The 16,832-nt window shown below is 39.3% G+C and overlaps 1 protein-coding gene across 1 annotated transcript; it reads left to right on the top strand.

Annotated features, from left to right (window-relative positions):
- Positions 1 to 2,377: 2,377 nt before the first annotated feature.
- On the top strand, positions 2,378 to 9,681 carry LOC128699732 (zinc finger protein 135). The gene is made up of 3 exons (XM_053792468.2): positions 2,378 to 2,517; positions 2,783 to 3,013; positions 7,686 to 9,681. Exon 3 carries the CDS (start codon positions 7,971 to 7,973, stop codon positions 9,156 to 9,158), a length of 1,188 nt encoding a protein of 395 aa, XP_053648443.2. The 5' UTR covers positions 2,378 to 2,517; positions 2,783 to 3,013; positions 7,686 to 7,970; the 3' UTR covers positions 9,159 to 9,681.
- The last annotated feature ends 7,151 nt before the right edge of the window (positions 9,682 to 16,832 follow it).

The following is a 16,832-nucleotide window of genomic DNA, read 5'->3' as shown; positions in this document are numbered from 1 at the left end:
ACCGCCGACACCGCCCATACCACTACATGAATGACATATTTTATTCATTCTAGAGTATATATGAGGTTTCTATGTTATTTATATTGTTTATTATGTCATATTAGATGAATTGAGATAGATAAATAAGCCGTAGAGTTGATATTAGCGAAATTATTGAAGTACAGCATTCCACTGGAATGGATTAATTGCATTTCAATTAATTTAAATGAGGAAAATTGACTCTGCAAACGAGTAAATCCAGTTGTCAGCAAGGTCATGGAACGGATTAAACTTGCAAGTAGAGGTTCCACTGTATATGAATGGTGGCAAGCTATCTAGATCACCTGCTTTGTTTTTTAATGATTTAATGATGAATAAGACTTCAGTAGAATTAGTTGGAGCTAGAAATGGAGTATTTGGGTAGTTGCCAGTGAGGTACTCGTTCGGCTGGGTATTTGAGCTAGGAATTTGACTTGCTAGCTTTGATCTTACAGTAGAGAAGAAGACATTAAATTAGTCGGCCGTGTCTGTAAGTTGTATGTGAGGTTCATCTGGTTTAGTTAAGTTTATCTCTCTATTTCCAGACGGTTTCCTAGAGCCCAAAATTATGGAGAGGGTTTGCCAGGTACTTTTCATATCACCTTTTATTTCACTAAATCTGTTTTCATAATACATTTGCTTTGATTTTTGTATTAATTTTGAGTATTGATGTGTATCGTTTAGTAAATTCTTTAGTAATTAGGCCTAATCTGAACTGTTTTTCAAGTTGGTGTTTTTTTATTAATAGATTTGAGGATACTTTTTGTTAGCCATGGGCTGTTTAGTCTCTTTTCTGTGATCAGTTTCGTTTTGATTGGACAATGCTTGTTATAGAGGTTTAGGATTTTATATAAAAAATTTTGACATCTTTATCAATATTATTACTGTCAGCTAGCTCTCTCTGCCAATCAGTGGCACCTAGTGCTAGTTTTAGGTTGTTTATCGATGTCTTGTCATGCAGGCAAAATGAGATCTTTCTTGTTTCTTGAGACAATTTAGATAAGTTGGTTATGAGAAAGTTAGGGTAGTGGTCTGTGGTGTTGTCTGTGATTATACCTGCTTGTAGTGGGGATATTGTGTTGGTCCAAATATGGTCAAGTAATGAGGCACTTGTCACAGAGATTCTTGTTGGCTTCGTTATAGAGGGTAGCAACAAGCTGTTGTTCATAGTACATGTATTTGTGAAATCAGCTACTGGAGGGTCAATTGCTTGGATGAGGTTTATGTTGAAATATCCTGCTAGTATCAGATGGTGTTTACTCATCTCTGACTCAGTTATCATGTTTCTAAGGTTACTGCTAAAAGTGTAAGTATTTGTGTGTGGTAGTCTGTAGACTGCACCAACTGTTATAGGTTTCTTAAGTGTTCTTGATGTGAATTTAGCTATTATATTTTTGACGTTTTTGTCCCGTACATTAATTGACTTCATATATTCTAGTTCATCAGAGTAATAGATGGTAGTACCTCCTCCTGATTGGTCAGGCCTGTAGTTATGTATGGCTGTGTAACCAGGTATGGTAAATATGTCTGTCAGATCTTGTCTGAGCTAGGTTTCAGTAAGTATAATGAAAGTTATAGTAGCAGTTAGAGACTTCAGTAGTGCAATGAAGTCATCATAGTGTTTATTCAATGATCTAACATGGTAGTTGAAGACTGTAATGTTCTTGCTGACTAGCAGTGTAGTAATGGCAATTACTATTAGGATTATGTGTGCAGTTCAATAAGAGGTTGATGTCAGGATCAATAATTGCATTCATAAGGGGTACGTAGAGAAATAGCTGTTACAGTTATTAAAAAACAAAAAGCAATTGATGTTAAACCACTAACAAATATGAACATATGAACTAAGATAATTATTTTAAATCTAAAAATAATGGAGCTACTAAATATAAAAGTAAAACAAAGAGAATAAGACACTTTAGTGCCTGAGTTAGCACCTTGATTATTTTAAAGTTAAAAGTAATGGTTTTGAGTATAAAATAAAACAAAGAAAATAAAACACTTAAGCACCTGAGTTAGCACCTAAAATAGCACCTTATGAATCTTAAGTAACTGGGAATTAATTAATGTTATTCACTAACAGATATGAAAATATGGGTTAAAATAAGGGTGAATTCTACTATACTACAGCACTGTACATGGTAGATATTGTGTTGAGATATGGCTTAATGAGGTTCAGTCAAACCAATGAATGAGAGGAAACATGCTAGTTATTGATCATTTGTTATTTCAGACCTACGACCCATGTCTGATAATTTTACCATGATAATGCCGTCATGAGTAAAGCGCTGTTTTATTGTTGCATTGTTATCACTCTTAAGTTTTCGAAGTCTGTATAATAGGTTCTGTCGTTTTTTAGTTAGGCACCAGTGTCCAGCACCAGTGTCCAGCACCAGTGTCCAGCACCAGTGTCCCTCACCAGTGTCCTGCACCAGTGTCCCATGCCAGTGTCCAGCATCATTGTCCCACACCAGTGTCCTACACCAGTGTTCAGCACAAGTGAGTCATGATACAATCAGGTTTCCCTCATATTTCTTCTCTATGATGGCTGTGTCTTGGTCAAATTAGTCACCATGAGGTTCTGTTTTATAGAAAGTTAATGTGTTGGAGCAAAACTAAGTTTAGATTTAAATTCAAGTTTCCTACTTAACTAGAAATGCATGTTTTAAAACTTGAAGTTAAACTTGCCCAGAATATCTAGTACTGCTGAAATCTTAGTACAAACTGATTTATAAAAAGATCTCATTTAACTTTTCTTTTACAGTTGGTGTTTACAGTATCAGTACTGTAGTAAACATACCATGCTGACACCTAGTGTCACCACACCGAAGAAAATGATGAAAGTCCTGAGATCAACTAATGTCAGCACCAAGTTTACTAAGGCATCCTACACTGTCTAAAATACTGAGTACAACTGCTGTCAGCACCAAGTTTAATGAAGTATATTATACTGTCTGAAATACTGAGTACAACAATTAATATAGGATAACATAAGGTTTGTTTATGGAATATTTAAAGTTATACGACCTACACTAACACAAACTTAAACAACTTAGATGACCTGCACTAACACCCACCTTACCCTTTCAGGGTTTCCGATGTACTAGTACAGCTTACACACCAGGGTTATTGATATACTAGTATGCCTAAATTCTAGTGCCTTAAAATCTAGTGAGAGAAAGCTGGTAGGCCTACATATGAAAGAATAGGTTTATGCGGTCAGTGTACACAGTATAAAAAAAATCCTGCAGCACACAGTGTATAATGAGAAAAAAAAAAACTCAGACTGTGTTTTTGGTTTAAAACAGCGACTTTGCAGTGCATTTTTGTATGGTATTTATAGTTGTATTTTAGTTTTCCTGGTCTTATTTTATAGAATGGAAGACATATTACAGAAAACGAGATGATTTTGATTAGTTTCGTAACGAAAAGTACCTTGAAATTGAGCTCAAAGTAGAAGAAATGTTCGATTTTTACCAAAGTTCAGAAGTAAACAAATCATGCCAAGCATCCAATACACATCAACTGGTGAGTCTAATATTCTTTCACAAGTGCGCTGATATTATTTATACCTTTTCTACACTAATGCAGTAGTATGCATAACAGTATATCTTCTATTTTTTGTGTGAATAAAAATTCAAAGTGGAAAGCAAAAGAGATGTAAGAGGGGCCTGGGGACGTGACTAATGAACAGAGAAAATGTTATTTTAGTGCCAGGAATGTCTATCTTGTTTATTCTGGACCCTCTTTGGAAATTGGCATCTTCTGAAATTTGTGTGAAATTGGCAAAATTGCCAATTTCTGACCACTTTATTGGATAGTTGAAATCAGTAAATGGGTGGTTTCTTGTACTCATTCGATAGAAAAAAATGGAGTTCTAGCAAAATAGATATGATTTTTGTTAACTAGTACACTAGAATTGGCTGAAAATAGGGCTCAAAGTGGGCAAAATCGCCCACTTGCTGACTTCACGAGAGCATAATTCCGTATGTTTTCTATCAAATTTCATACTTTTGGTGTCATTATGATCGGGAAAAGATTCTCTATCATTTCATAAGAAAAAATAATTTTTTTTTCCAAAAAATTTTCAACTCTGAGAACGAGTTTAGGAGAGGGTCTCTCGACCCTGAAAGGGTTAAACAACTCACATGACCTGTGCTAACACCCACTTAAACAATTTACACAACCAGTCTCAACACTCATTTTACATGACCTACCTCAGCACCCACTTAACTTACACAACCTACCTCAGCACCCACTTAACTTACACGACCTACATCAGCAACCACTTAACTTACACAACCTACCTCAGCACCCACTTAACTTACACAACCTACCTCAGCAACCACTTAACTTACACAACCTACCTCAGCACCCACTTATCTTACACGACCTACCTCAGCATTCACTGCACAACCTACCTCAGCACCCACTTAACTTACACAACTTACCTCAGCACCCACTTAACTTACACAACCTACCTCAGCACCCACTTAACTGACACGACCTACATCAGCACCCACTTAACTTACACAACCTTCCTCAGGATCCACTTAATTTGCACGACCTAACTCAGCAACCACTTAACTTACACAATCGACCTCAGCACCCACTTGCACAACCTACCTCAGCACCCACTTAACTTACACAACTTACCTCAGCACCCACTTAACTTACACAACCTACCTCAGCACCCACTTAACTGACACGACCTACATCAGCACCCACTTAACTTACACAACCTTCCTCAGGATCCACTTAACTTGCATGACCTGCCTCAGCACCCACTTAACTTACACAACCTTCCTCAGCATCCACTTAACTTACACAACCTACTTCAACACCCACTTAACTTCCACAACCAACCTCAGCACCCAATTAACTTACACGACCTACTTCAACACCCACTTAACTTCCACAACCAACCTCAGCATCCACTTAACTTACACAACCTACCTCAGCACCCACTTAACTCTTAAATGGTCCAAACGTATATATATACGTTTTTTCAACATCTGAAAGTATGTAAAAAATGTAGATCTTCTTTTTTGTTTTACATTTGAAAACGTGTAAAAAAAATTTTTGTCTACATTTTCTTTTTGTTATATTTGAAAATATGTAAAAAAAGTAGATCTACTTTTGTAGCACTTCGAAATTGAACATCGATCTGTTTGGACTGTTTAAGGGTTAACTTACACAACCTACCTCAGCACCCACTTAACTTACACAACCTACCTCAGCACCCACTTAACTTACACAACCTACCTCAGCACCCACTTAACTTACACAACCTACCTCAGCACCCACTTAACTTACCCAACCTACCTCAGCACCCACTTAACTTACCCAACCTACCTCAGCACCCACTTAACTTACACAACCTACCTCAGCACCCACTTAACTTACCCAACCTACCTCAGTATAAACTTGCACGACCTACTTCAACACCCACTTAACTTCCACAACCAACCTCAGCCCCCACTTAATTTACACAACCTACCTCAGCATCCACTTAACTTACACAACCTACCTCAGCACCCACTTAACTTACACGACTTACCTCAGCACCCGCTTAACTTACACAACCTGCCTCAGCACCCACTTACTGAACCTACCTCAGCACTCACACAACCTACCTCAGCACACACTTAACTTTCACAATCTATCTCAGCACCCACTTAACTTACACAACCTACCTCAGCACCCACTTACACGACCTACATCAGCACCCACTTATACAACCTTCCTCAGCATCCACTTGCATGACCTACTTCAACACCCACTTAACTTCCACAACCAACCTCAGCACCCACTTAACTTACGCAATTGACCTCAGCACCCACTTACACAACCTACCTCAGCACTCACTTAACTTGTACAACCTGTCTCAGCACCCACTTAACTTACACAACCTTCTTCAGCATCCACTTAACTTACACGACCTACTTCAAACACCCACGTAACTCCCACAACCAACCTCAGCACCCACTTAACTTACACGACCTACCTCAGCATCCACTTAACTTACACAACCTACCTCAGCACCCACGTAACTTACACAACCTACCTCAGCATCCACTTAAGTTACACAACTTACCTCAGCACCCACTTAACTTACACGACCTACCTCAGCATCCACTTACACAACCTACCTCAGCACCTACTTACACCATGTACCTCAGCACCCACTTAACTTACACAACCTACCTCAGCACCCACTTAACTTACACAACCTACCTCAGCACCCACTTACACAACCTACCTCAGCATCCACTTAACTTACACGACCTACCTCAGCATCCACTTAACTTACACAACCTACCTCAGCATCCACCTAACTTCCACAACCATCCTCAGCACCCACTTAACTTACACGACCTACCTCAGCATCCACTTAACTTACACAACCTACCTCAGCACCCAGTTAACTTACACAACCTACCTTAGCATCCACTTACACGACCTACCTCAACACCCACTTCCATGACCAACCTCAGTACCCACTTAACTTACACAACCTACTTCAGCACCCACTTAACTTACACAACCTTCCTCAGCACCCACTTAACTTATATGACCAACTTCAGCACCCACTTAACTTCCACAGCCAATCTCAGCATCCATTTAACTTACACGACCTACCTCAGCACCGACTTAACTTACACAACGTTCCTCAGCAACCACTTAACTTACACGACCTACCTCAGCACCCACTTACACCATGTACCTCAGCACCCACTTAACTTACACAACCAACCTCAGCACCCACTTAACTTACACAACCTACCTCAGCATCCACTTAACTTACACAACCTACTTCAGCATCCACTTAACTTACACAACCTACCTCAGCATCCACTTAACTTACACAACCTACCTCAGCATCCACTTAACTTACACAACCTACCTCAGCATCTACTTAACCTACATGACCTACCTCAGCACCCACTTACACAACCTACCTCAGCACCCACTTAACTTACACAACCTACCTCAGCATCCACTTAACTTACGTGACCTACCTCAGCACCCACTTACACAACCTACCTCAGCACCCACTTAACTTACACAACCTACCTCAGCATCCACTTAACTTCCACAACCATCCTCAGCACCCACTTAACTTACACAACCTACCTCAGCACCCACTTACACAACCTACCTCAACATCCACCTAACTTACATGACCTACCTCAGCATCCACTTAATTTACACAACCTACCTCAGCATCCACTTAACTTACACAACCTACCTCAGCACCCACTTAACTTACACAACCTGCCTCAGCACCCACTTCACTTCCACAACCAACCTCAGCACCCACTTACATGACCTACCTCAGTACCCACTTGCAGAATCTACCTCAGCACCCACTTACACAACCTACCTCACCATCCACTTAACTTACACAACCTACCTCAGCACCCATTTACACAACCTGCCTCAGCACCCACACAACCTGCCTCATTTATTTTAAAACTTATTGAAGTTAAAGAGTTCACACATTACTGATACTTAATACGTTATTTATTAAAATTTACGAAGAAAAAACATTGTACAAACCTCATTGTAAATATTTTATGACAATATTTTTTCTTTTAAATCTGTGTTAGTTACAAGAGTTTATATGAAAAGAATTTCCTATAAGTTGTCCAATATTTTTTCAGAAATACCTTCGCTGTAGACCGTAATAAATGTGAGACAATATATAGAGAGTACAAAATGTGAACTACTGTAAGTATATTGTGTGAAGTACAGTAAGTATATTGTTTTGTTAAGTACAATAAGTCTATTGTTATGTAAAGTACAGTAAGTCTATTGTTATGTGAAGTACAGTAAATCTATTGTTGTATGAAGTACAGTAAGTCTATTGTATGAAGTACATTAGTGCATAACATACAAAAATTACTGATTTATTTAGTGCTAAAAACTTGAAATAAATCAAAGGCAACATGAAAGTAATGAAGAAACTCCATCAGTGTTCTGTTTGTGGTGAAGTTTTTTTAACTAATTCTAAACTCTTGAGACATAGTGTTACTCATACAAGAGAGAAGCCTTATCATTGTTCAGTGTGTCTGAAAGACTTTGTTAAAAAATCCTCACTAAATCAACATCAGATAGTTCATACAGGAGAAAAGCCATATCATTGTCCAGTGTGTCTGAAAGACTTTACTACAAAATTTTCACTAAAACAACATGAGAGAATTCATACTGGAGAGAAACCATTTCAGTGTTTAGTGTGTCTGAAAGACTTTGCTAAAAAATCCTCACTAAATCAACATCAGATAGTTCATACAGGAGAGAAGCCATATCATTGTCCAGTGTGTCTGAAAGACTTTACTTTTAAATCTTCACTAAAACAACATGAGAGAGTTCATACAGGAGAGAAACCATTTCAGTGTTTAGTGTGTCTGAAAGGCTTTGCTAGAAAATCCTTACTAAATATACATGAAAGATTTCATTCAGGAGAGAAACCATTTCATTGTTCAGAATGTTTAAAAGATTTCAGTGATAAATCCTCACTAAACAAACATCAGAGACTTCATACAGGAGAGAAACCATTTCAATGTTCAGTGTGTCTGAAAGACTTTGCTAAAAAATCCTTACTAAATATACATGAGAGAGTTCATACAGGAGAGAAGCCTTATCATTGTTCAGTGTGTCTTAAAGACTTTTCTTATAAATCCTCACTAGACAAACATGAGAGAGTTCATACGGGAGAGAAACCATTTCAGTGTTTAGTGTGTCTGAAAGCCTTTGCTAGAAAATCCTTACTAAATATACATGAGAGAGTTCATACAGGAGAGAAGCCTTATCATTGTTCAGTGTGTCTGAAAGACTTTACTTATAAATTCTCACTAGACAAACATGAGAGAGTTCATACAGGAGAGAAGAACTATCAGTGCTCAGTGTGTTCGCAACAATTTTCTGTAAAATCTTCTCTAGTGAGACACATGAAGACTCATACAGAAGAAACAACACATGAGTGTCCAGAGTGTCAGAAAGTATTTTCAAGTGACTCTCTTTTAGTTAAGCACATGACACTTCATAAAGAACATAAACCATACAAGTGTTCAAGGTGTCTGGAAAATTTTTCTCATGAAGCTAACTTAGTAAATCATATGATAACTCACTCATGAGAGAGAATACATAGCAATGTGAATGTTTGAAAAACTTCTTAAGAAAATCTCGATTTTGGAAAACCTCAGGAAAGTGTTTTCATGTGTTTCCTAGGGGTCACCAGAGTGTACTGAGTTCATCTGACTCAAAGGTGCAACAGGGTCAGGAACAGATGTAGTTTTGCTGCTACATGCTATCAAAATTACAAGCATGAGCACATACTCAGTGTGTCAGGAGCCAAGCATGATTGTTGGTCGACTGACATTTTAATTTTGAATGGCACCAGTTCTAGGAGCCCAGTATGGAAAATGGTGTGGAAATTGGCAGACAGGTACTTCAGGTACTCACATGAATCAGTTCCAGTGCTCAACATTGCTGGTGCAGAATTGCCAGATTAAACTGATGTTGCAATTTCTAAAGGATGTCATAATCATATTTTCCTTGCACACACCTGTCTCCTGCTTTACATCATTCTAAATTCCTTTTGGAATTTACTTCTTTATACTATACCTCTTCTCATTAAAATATATGTTCTATATACCATCCTTGAACTTGTATCAGCATTCTTTAAGTGTCAGCCTATTACAGCTGGTCATGATGGTTTACATGTTTTCATGAATATGATTATAATGAATTACCCAAGCTGTACTGACTAAAATTTTATACAGTAGGGCCCCACTTATACAGTAGGGCCCCACTTATACAGTAGGGCCCCACTTATACAGTAGGGCCCCACTTATACAGTAGGGCCCCACTTATACAGTAGGGCCCCACTTATACAGTAGGGCCCCACTTATACAGTAGGGCCCCACTTATACAGTAGGGCCCCACTTATACGGCACGTTAGGTTCCAAGCTACAGCTGTAAAGCAGATATGACCATAAAGCAGAACACCTTGTTTTCCACTTATAAATGCATAGAGATACTTGGCATTAAAAAAACAAAAAAAAAGTAAAATACACATATAGTACACTCATTACTTACCTTAAAATATTTGTAGTCTTAATCTAGGGCGAGATGAGTAGTATTTATTGCAAGAAATCAAGTGTGGTATGTATGGTAGCCAGCCAGGCTACCATACCAGGCCAACCCACCCACACATAATATTCTATAACATTTAAGCATCCCAGAGCGATAAAATCAATATACAGTTCACTCATTACTTACCTTAAAATATTTGTAGTCTTAATGTAGGGTCAGAAGTGAGTAAATGAGATAAAATGAATAAATGAGAGAGAGAATGAGTACATGAGAGAGGACACTAGCGGAGTTATGTAAACAAACTAGGCGTATGCGAGTTTTGTAAACAAACCAGGCAAACACATCTGGTTTGTGTACAAGTTATACTGTGTGCAAGTTGTCTCTATGTTGATATGGTAAAATAAATAAAGAGGAACACTCCCATTCTCATGTAACACCTTTTTAGAAGAAATGACTAGCGAAAACGTTATTCTTACCATCTCTCGTACAAGTTTTCTGGCTACCACATCTCATATTTGTTTGTTTATTCTACTGTGGGGTGTATTTATCATCTTTATATGTTATTTATCGTGTTTATTATATAATTTTGAAAAAAATATCATAACTGGATTAATGAAAATGTGTATACTAACCCTTTCAGGGTTTCCGATGTACAGTGGACCCCCGGTATTCGATATTAATCCGTTCCTGAGAGCTCATCGAATACCAAAAATATCGAAAAGCGAATCAATTTTCCCCATAAGAAATAATGGAAATCAAATTAATCCGTGCAAGACACCCAATAGTATGAAAAAAAAAAATTTTACCACATGAAATATTAATTTTAATACACATAAACTGAAGAAGACATGCACAGTTACATGACACTTACCTTTATTGAAGATCTGGTGATGATTGATGGGATGGGAGGAGGGGAGAGTGTGGATGGTGTTAGTGTTTAGAAGGGGAATCCCCTTCCATTAAGACTTGAGGTAGCAAGTCCTTTTTCGGGGTTAGTTCCCTTCTTCTTATAATGCCACTAGGACCAGCTTGAGAGTCACTGGACCTCTGTCGCACAGCAAATCTGTCCATAGAGCTCTGTACCTCCCGTTCCTTTACGATTTGTCTAAAATGGGCCACAACATTGTCATTGTAACAGTCACCAGCACGGCTTGCAATAGCTGTGTTAGGGTGATTTTCATCCATAAAGGTTTGCAGTTCAACCCACTGTGCACACATTTCCTTAATTTTTGAAGTAGGCACAATGGATTCCATAACTGGCATAGGCTTCTCAGGGTTAGCCCCAAACCCTTCAAAATCTTTCTTAATTTCTATACTGATTCTCACCCTTTTTACCACAGGGTTGGCACTAGAAGCTTTCTTGGGGCCCATGGTGACTTATTTTGCAGAATCAAGCACCAAAAACAGTGATAATATGGATAATATGGAATGTACCGAATGTATTCTTAGATGCGCGCACACTGGCTGGCTTGTAAACACTGGCGCACACGGGGCAGTTCAGGCCACACATGGACACGTCTCGTACGAATCGTATCGAATGCTGGGTTTTCAATTGGATACTGAGGCAAAATTTTTGCGTTAAAATGCATTGAATACCGGATTTATCGAATACCGATGCCATCGAATACCGGGGGTCCATAAATTCTAGCACCTTCAAATCGAGAGGGAAACTGCTGGTAGGCCTAGATGTGAGAGAATGGGTCTGCGTGGTGAGTGTGCGCGGTAGGAAAAAATTTCTGAGACCCAGTGGCGCATTGTGGGAATGCCATTTTAGTACACCTTGCTCACCATGCCTCGCGGTAAGAAACTCCTCACTCCTTGGCGAATTGGGACACTTTTATTCCCCAGTGACAGTTCTAAGACAGATGGAAGTGCCAGTGAAGATGAGTATCATGGTTTTGATGAGGCTGTGACCGAAACTAATGACCATAATACCGGTATTAGTGAGGAAAACCCAGATGACCCTCAGCCTTCCACCTCTGCTGCTGGGCTGTCTTGTTCACATTCAGTTGTACCAGAACGAAAGAGGAAACTCCTATTTACCCATATCCCGGACTCAGATGTGAGCAATGGTGATGATAGTGATAGTGAATATGAACTCCAAGCTCTTGAAAACAATTCCAGTAGTGATAGTGAAGTGGAATATTCTCCAGTGTAGCGTCAGTATATACGATGGTACATACGCTCTGGTAGTGTGCCATATGCTATTCCAAGGGGAAGGAGTACATCTCGGAGTACATCCCGTGGCTGTGCAACAGGAACAGATAGTGAAACTGAAAATGATAAGTGTTGCAATTGGGATTGAAAATGTGCATGCATCTGGTGGTGGTAGTGGTGGTGCCAGCCATGAGGCATCAGCAGTGGGCCATGCTGTCACCCATGCCGCTGACTCAGCTGAACTACAACAACGGCCATCATCCCCCACCCACCCACCACACCAGCCTTCACAACAACAACAACCACAATCACCTGTCAATATCCAGTACCCACCAGCAGACCGCACCTGGGATTGGCAGGAAGCTGCCAATTTTGTTCCCAGTCCCCATCAGTTTGATGAGAGTCAAAGTGGAATACGGCCATCTTGTACACTTGGAAGCAATGCCACTGAAATGGAATGTTACGCGTTATTCTTTGACAAGCCCCTGATGGAAATTATTGTCAGGGAAAGCAACAGATACTTTGATTACACCATGGCAAATGCAATACTTTCACCAAAATCATGCCTACACCAGTGGAAGGAGACAACTGTGGCCGAGATGTATTTTTTCTTTGCCACAATAATGCTTATGCCACATGTGTATAAGCATAGTGTCAATTCATACTGATCAACAGACTGCCTGATTGTAACCCAAGGTTTCAGTGATATAATAAGAGTGAATTGATTTGTGCTACTATTGCGTATGCTACACTTCTCAGACAAAACCAGGCCCGACAAACGACAGGTTATGTAAGATTAGGAATGTGTTTGTGTATCTGAAACAGAAATTCAGTATGTATTTTTATCCCTTTAGGAAACTTGTTATTGATGAGTCTTTGATTCTCTTCAAAGGTAGACTTGTTCAAGCAATATATACCAAGCAAGAGGAAAAGCTTTAGTATCAAGCTGTTTGTGCTTTGTGATTGTGAAAGTAGTCTTGTATTAGACATGTTTGTGTACACTGGAAGTAAGACATAGGAAGATACCAGGAAGTTATTGGGTATCTGGTGATGTGGACAGAACAATGATGGAACCATATCTTGGTAAGGGACATATATTATATACTGATAACTGGTACATAAGCCCCTTACTCGGTGATTCCTTGCGAGTGAGCCTGACAGACGTGTGTGGCACAGTGCGTGCAAATCGTAAACATATGCCCAGGTTCGAAGCTGGCACTCAGATGTGAGGTGCAGGAGTTTGCTGCCTATGACATGGCATTTCGGTGGCACGACAAACGAGATGTCACACTGTCATCAGTTCACCCTAATGAAATGGCAGAGAACTGGCAGGCAGCATAGAGAAAGCAATGAACCCATTCTAAAACCTATAGCTGTGATTGATTACACCCTCAATATGCCCTCAGTGGACAAATGTGACATGCAGATTGGGTTTGCTGATTGTGTTCGCAAGAGTTATAAGTGGTACATAAAACTCTTTCCATCTTCTGGACATTTCCATGCTCAATGCTTATATGTATAAGATGAGGACCAGAAACAAACCACCATATGGCAAATTTTGTTTGTCTGTCATCAGACAAATAGTATTCAAGTACCAAGGAGCAACACCTGCAATAGAAAACCGCCCACTAAATTATCAACAACTACCTTCTCGTCTGAAGCATGGTGATCACTTCCTAATACAACTGCCTGCTACTGCTTTCAAGAAAAAGGCTCAGAAGAGGTGTTACATCTGTGCACATACAAAAAAACGCCCACAACAACGCAGAGACACTCGTTTTATGTGTGAGGAGTGTAAAACACCACTGTGCATGACACCATGTTTCAAAGAGTTCCACAGGCTGCAGAACTTCTAGAAACATTCCCTGTGACTGTATATGTGTATATAAAATATAGAAAAATAGTAATAAACAACATTTTATATCGTTTGTGTGTGTAAACAACTTTTATAAACAATATAGTGACAACAGTGTTTGCGCAGTTATTTTGTAGTAAATAAAGGGAAAAAACTTACAAAAGAGTGCTCATATTGGTCTCACAGGCCATAAAAGTTACTTAAAAAAAATAAAAAATAATAGAAAACACTGAAAAAACTAAATAAACTAAAACTAGGTGACTGGCAGTTGGCAATGTTGCCGTATGCCGGTCATTTTCTGGTAAAAATTTTTTGAAGATTGAGACACTTATGCAACATATGGGAATCTTTATTCAGGAAACATTTCGCCACACAGTGGCTTCATCAGTCCAATACAAAGTAGAAAGGTGTAAGGAGAGGAGGAGTTTGAGGTAATCAGTCCCTCAGCCTGGAGTCGATGTGTTCAGTCCATCAATCTTGTAGAATGTACAGCATAGGGCCGTAGATGTGGCATATATACAGTAGTGAGGTGAGGTGAAGCAGGAGGAGGCGGGGTCATAGTGGTACCATCCACTAGTCGAAGTAGGTCTTCGTCCAAAGGTTGGACAAGTGTTGAAGAATTCTTTGTAACAAGATCCCATGATGTTGCAGTGTCTGACAGCAACAGTATTGGACTGATGAAGCCACTGTGTGGCAAAACGTTTCCTGAATAAAGATTCCCATATGTTGCATAAGTGTATCAATCTTCAACTTGTCGGTTTTTCAAACCATTCATCACAAAAATTTTTTGTTTAGCCTATAATATTTAAAAAAAAAAATACTTTATCTTTTCACAAGAAAATTTTTTTTTTTTTTTTTTTAATTTTTCAACCCTGAGAACAAGTCTGGGAGAGGGCCCGTCGACCCTGAAAGGGTTAACGTAATATACAACATTTAATGAGACTCAGTGATTATTATTATTATTATTATTATTATTATTATTATTATTATTATTATTATTATTATCATTGCTAATATGGCGTCACTTGTACAAGTCGTATGGCTACCACATCTCATATTTATGTTTGTTTATTCTACTGTGAGGTGTATTTATCTTCTTTAAATATTATGTATCGTGTTTATTATATAATTTTGAAAAAATATCATGGATGGATTAATGAAAGTATGTATATTAACATAATAAACGACATTTAATGAGACTCAGTGATTTTGATTATTATTAATAGTATTATCATTACTAATATAGCATCTTGAGACATAAGACACTCTTAAGTTTATTTAGGTACAGGTATACATAAGTATAATTATCAGAGTATATATAAAATATGAAATAACTTTTAAAATCACTTGAAATTTTGGTGTTTCCAGACTTAATGGAGAGATGTAGTGTTTACAGAGCTCACCGGGTGGGATGCGGTGACCATATTAGAAAGTCAGGTGGGGAGCAGTATAGAGAGTTTTGGTCATAATTTGAAATGTCAATATTAGTGGAACGCTGTAAAGCGAAACGCCGTAAAGTGGGGCCCAACTGTACTGGGTGTAGATATAAGTAGTATGTAAGACTTATGATTAGTTTACTTGAAACTTTTTACATAATTAGTGGTTTTCTTCCAAGCCCTATATTGTACCAGATCTCTACATTATAATCAGACTGAATCTAAGAACCCCCCAGTCCTCCCTGCCCTATCCCATCTTTCCCATCCCCTCATTTTTTCCCCTTTCCTCCCCTCTCCCAACCGTCCCCTTTTCCCCATCCCGTTTGTAGTCAGTGAGGGCCATCCCCTCTGGCATAATGGTTTCTTGGTAAGAGGAAGTGTGCTGGAGTTAATCCCACTCTGTGGGGTCCCTCGGGGGTGGTGTGGTTTGCCATGGAATCTGAATTATCTGGAGGTGCCCTGCTCCCTTCCTGGATTTCCGAGAAGTGGGCAGGGTGTCCTGCAGATGATGGGTGTATCTCCAGAAACTGCCTGGGAGGTGGCAGCCAAAGGAAGTATGCTTTGTGGCAGGTTTCCGACTACCCTCTCTTTTGTCTGTCGAGGAGGCTCGGTAGATGTAAGGTTGCTGTTCTGGAGCGCTGGTTTTCTGGTGTGAAGGGTAGGGTATGGCACAGGTTCCACGCTGCATCTTCACTGCTTGTGGGCTTGAGGCCTTCTCAAATGAGGGGAGGAACTTACGGCCCTTCCGTGCTTTCTAGTGACTGTCCTTTTGCTGTCCCTCTTTTTTGATTTCCTTCTTTCCTTTTTTTCTTTAAAATAATAAGAAAGCAGATAACATGACAGAAGCACCACTATCATGGAGTCTTCATTCAGTGATAACCCTTCTCACAGGCCCCTTTCTGATCCCACATCCTGTTCTGACTAGGCTACATTATTGGACCATTCTCTAGACTTCTCATACACCTGTACCTTTTTCTGGTGACGCTTTATCACCTGCTCCAGGTGCTGAGGTGCCACCCGTTTCTGTTAATGCCTCTGCTTCTTGCATGCCTTTAACAATGCGTCCGGCTTCCCCACATATAGTGCAATGGTTTTTGGACCACCCACAGCCCTCAGGTCAGACCACCTGCAGTGCTACTCCTAAACGTTCCAAACCTCCTACTGATGATAGTTCTTTGATATCTACCCAAAAACAACCTCTGTGACACCCACTTCACTTTTGCACCATGTATACAAGTACGCAGAGGACTAAATTCTTTTCCCTA

The sequence above is a fragment of the Cherax quadricarinatus genome, unplaced genomic scaffold, assembly GCF_038502225.1.
Source record: "Cherax quadricarinatus isolate ZL_2023a unplaced genomic scaffold, ASM3850222v1 Contig2403, whole genome shotgun sequence".
Taxonomy (NCBI): Eukaryota; Metazoa; Arthropoda; class Malacostraca; order Decapoda; family Parastacidae; genus Cherax; species Cherax quadricarinatus.
Note: the sequence above shows the minus strand (reverse complement) of the source record. Positions and strands in the feature narration are given on the sequence as shown.

What these genes read in the sequence shown, in the direction of transcription:
- LOC128699732 (XM_053792468.2), top strand. Translation starts at nt 7,971, where the DNA reads ATGAAAGTAATGAAGAAACTCCATCAGTGTTCTGTTTGTGGTGAAGTT.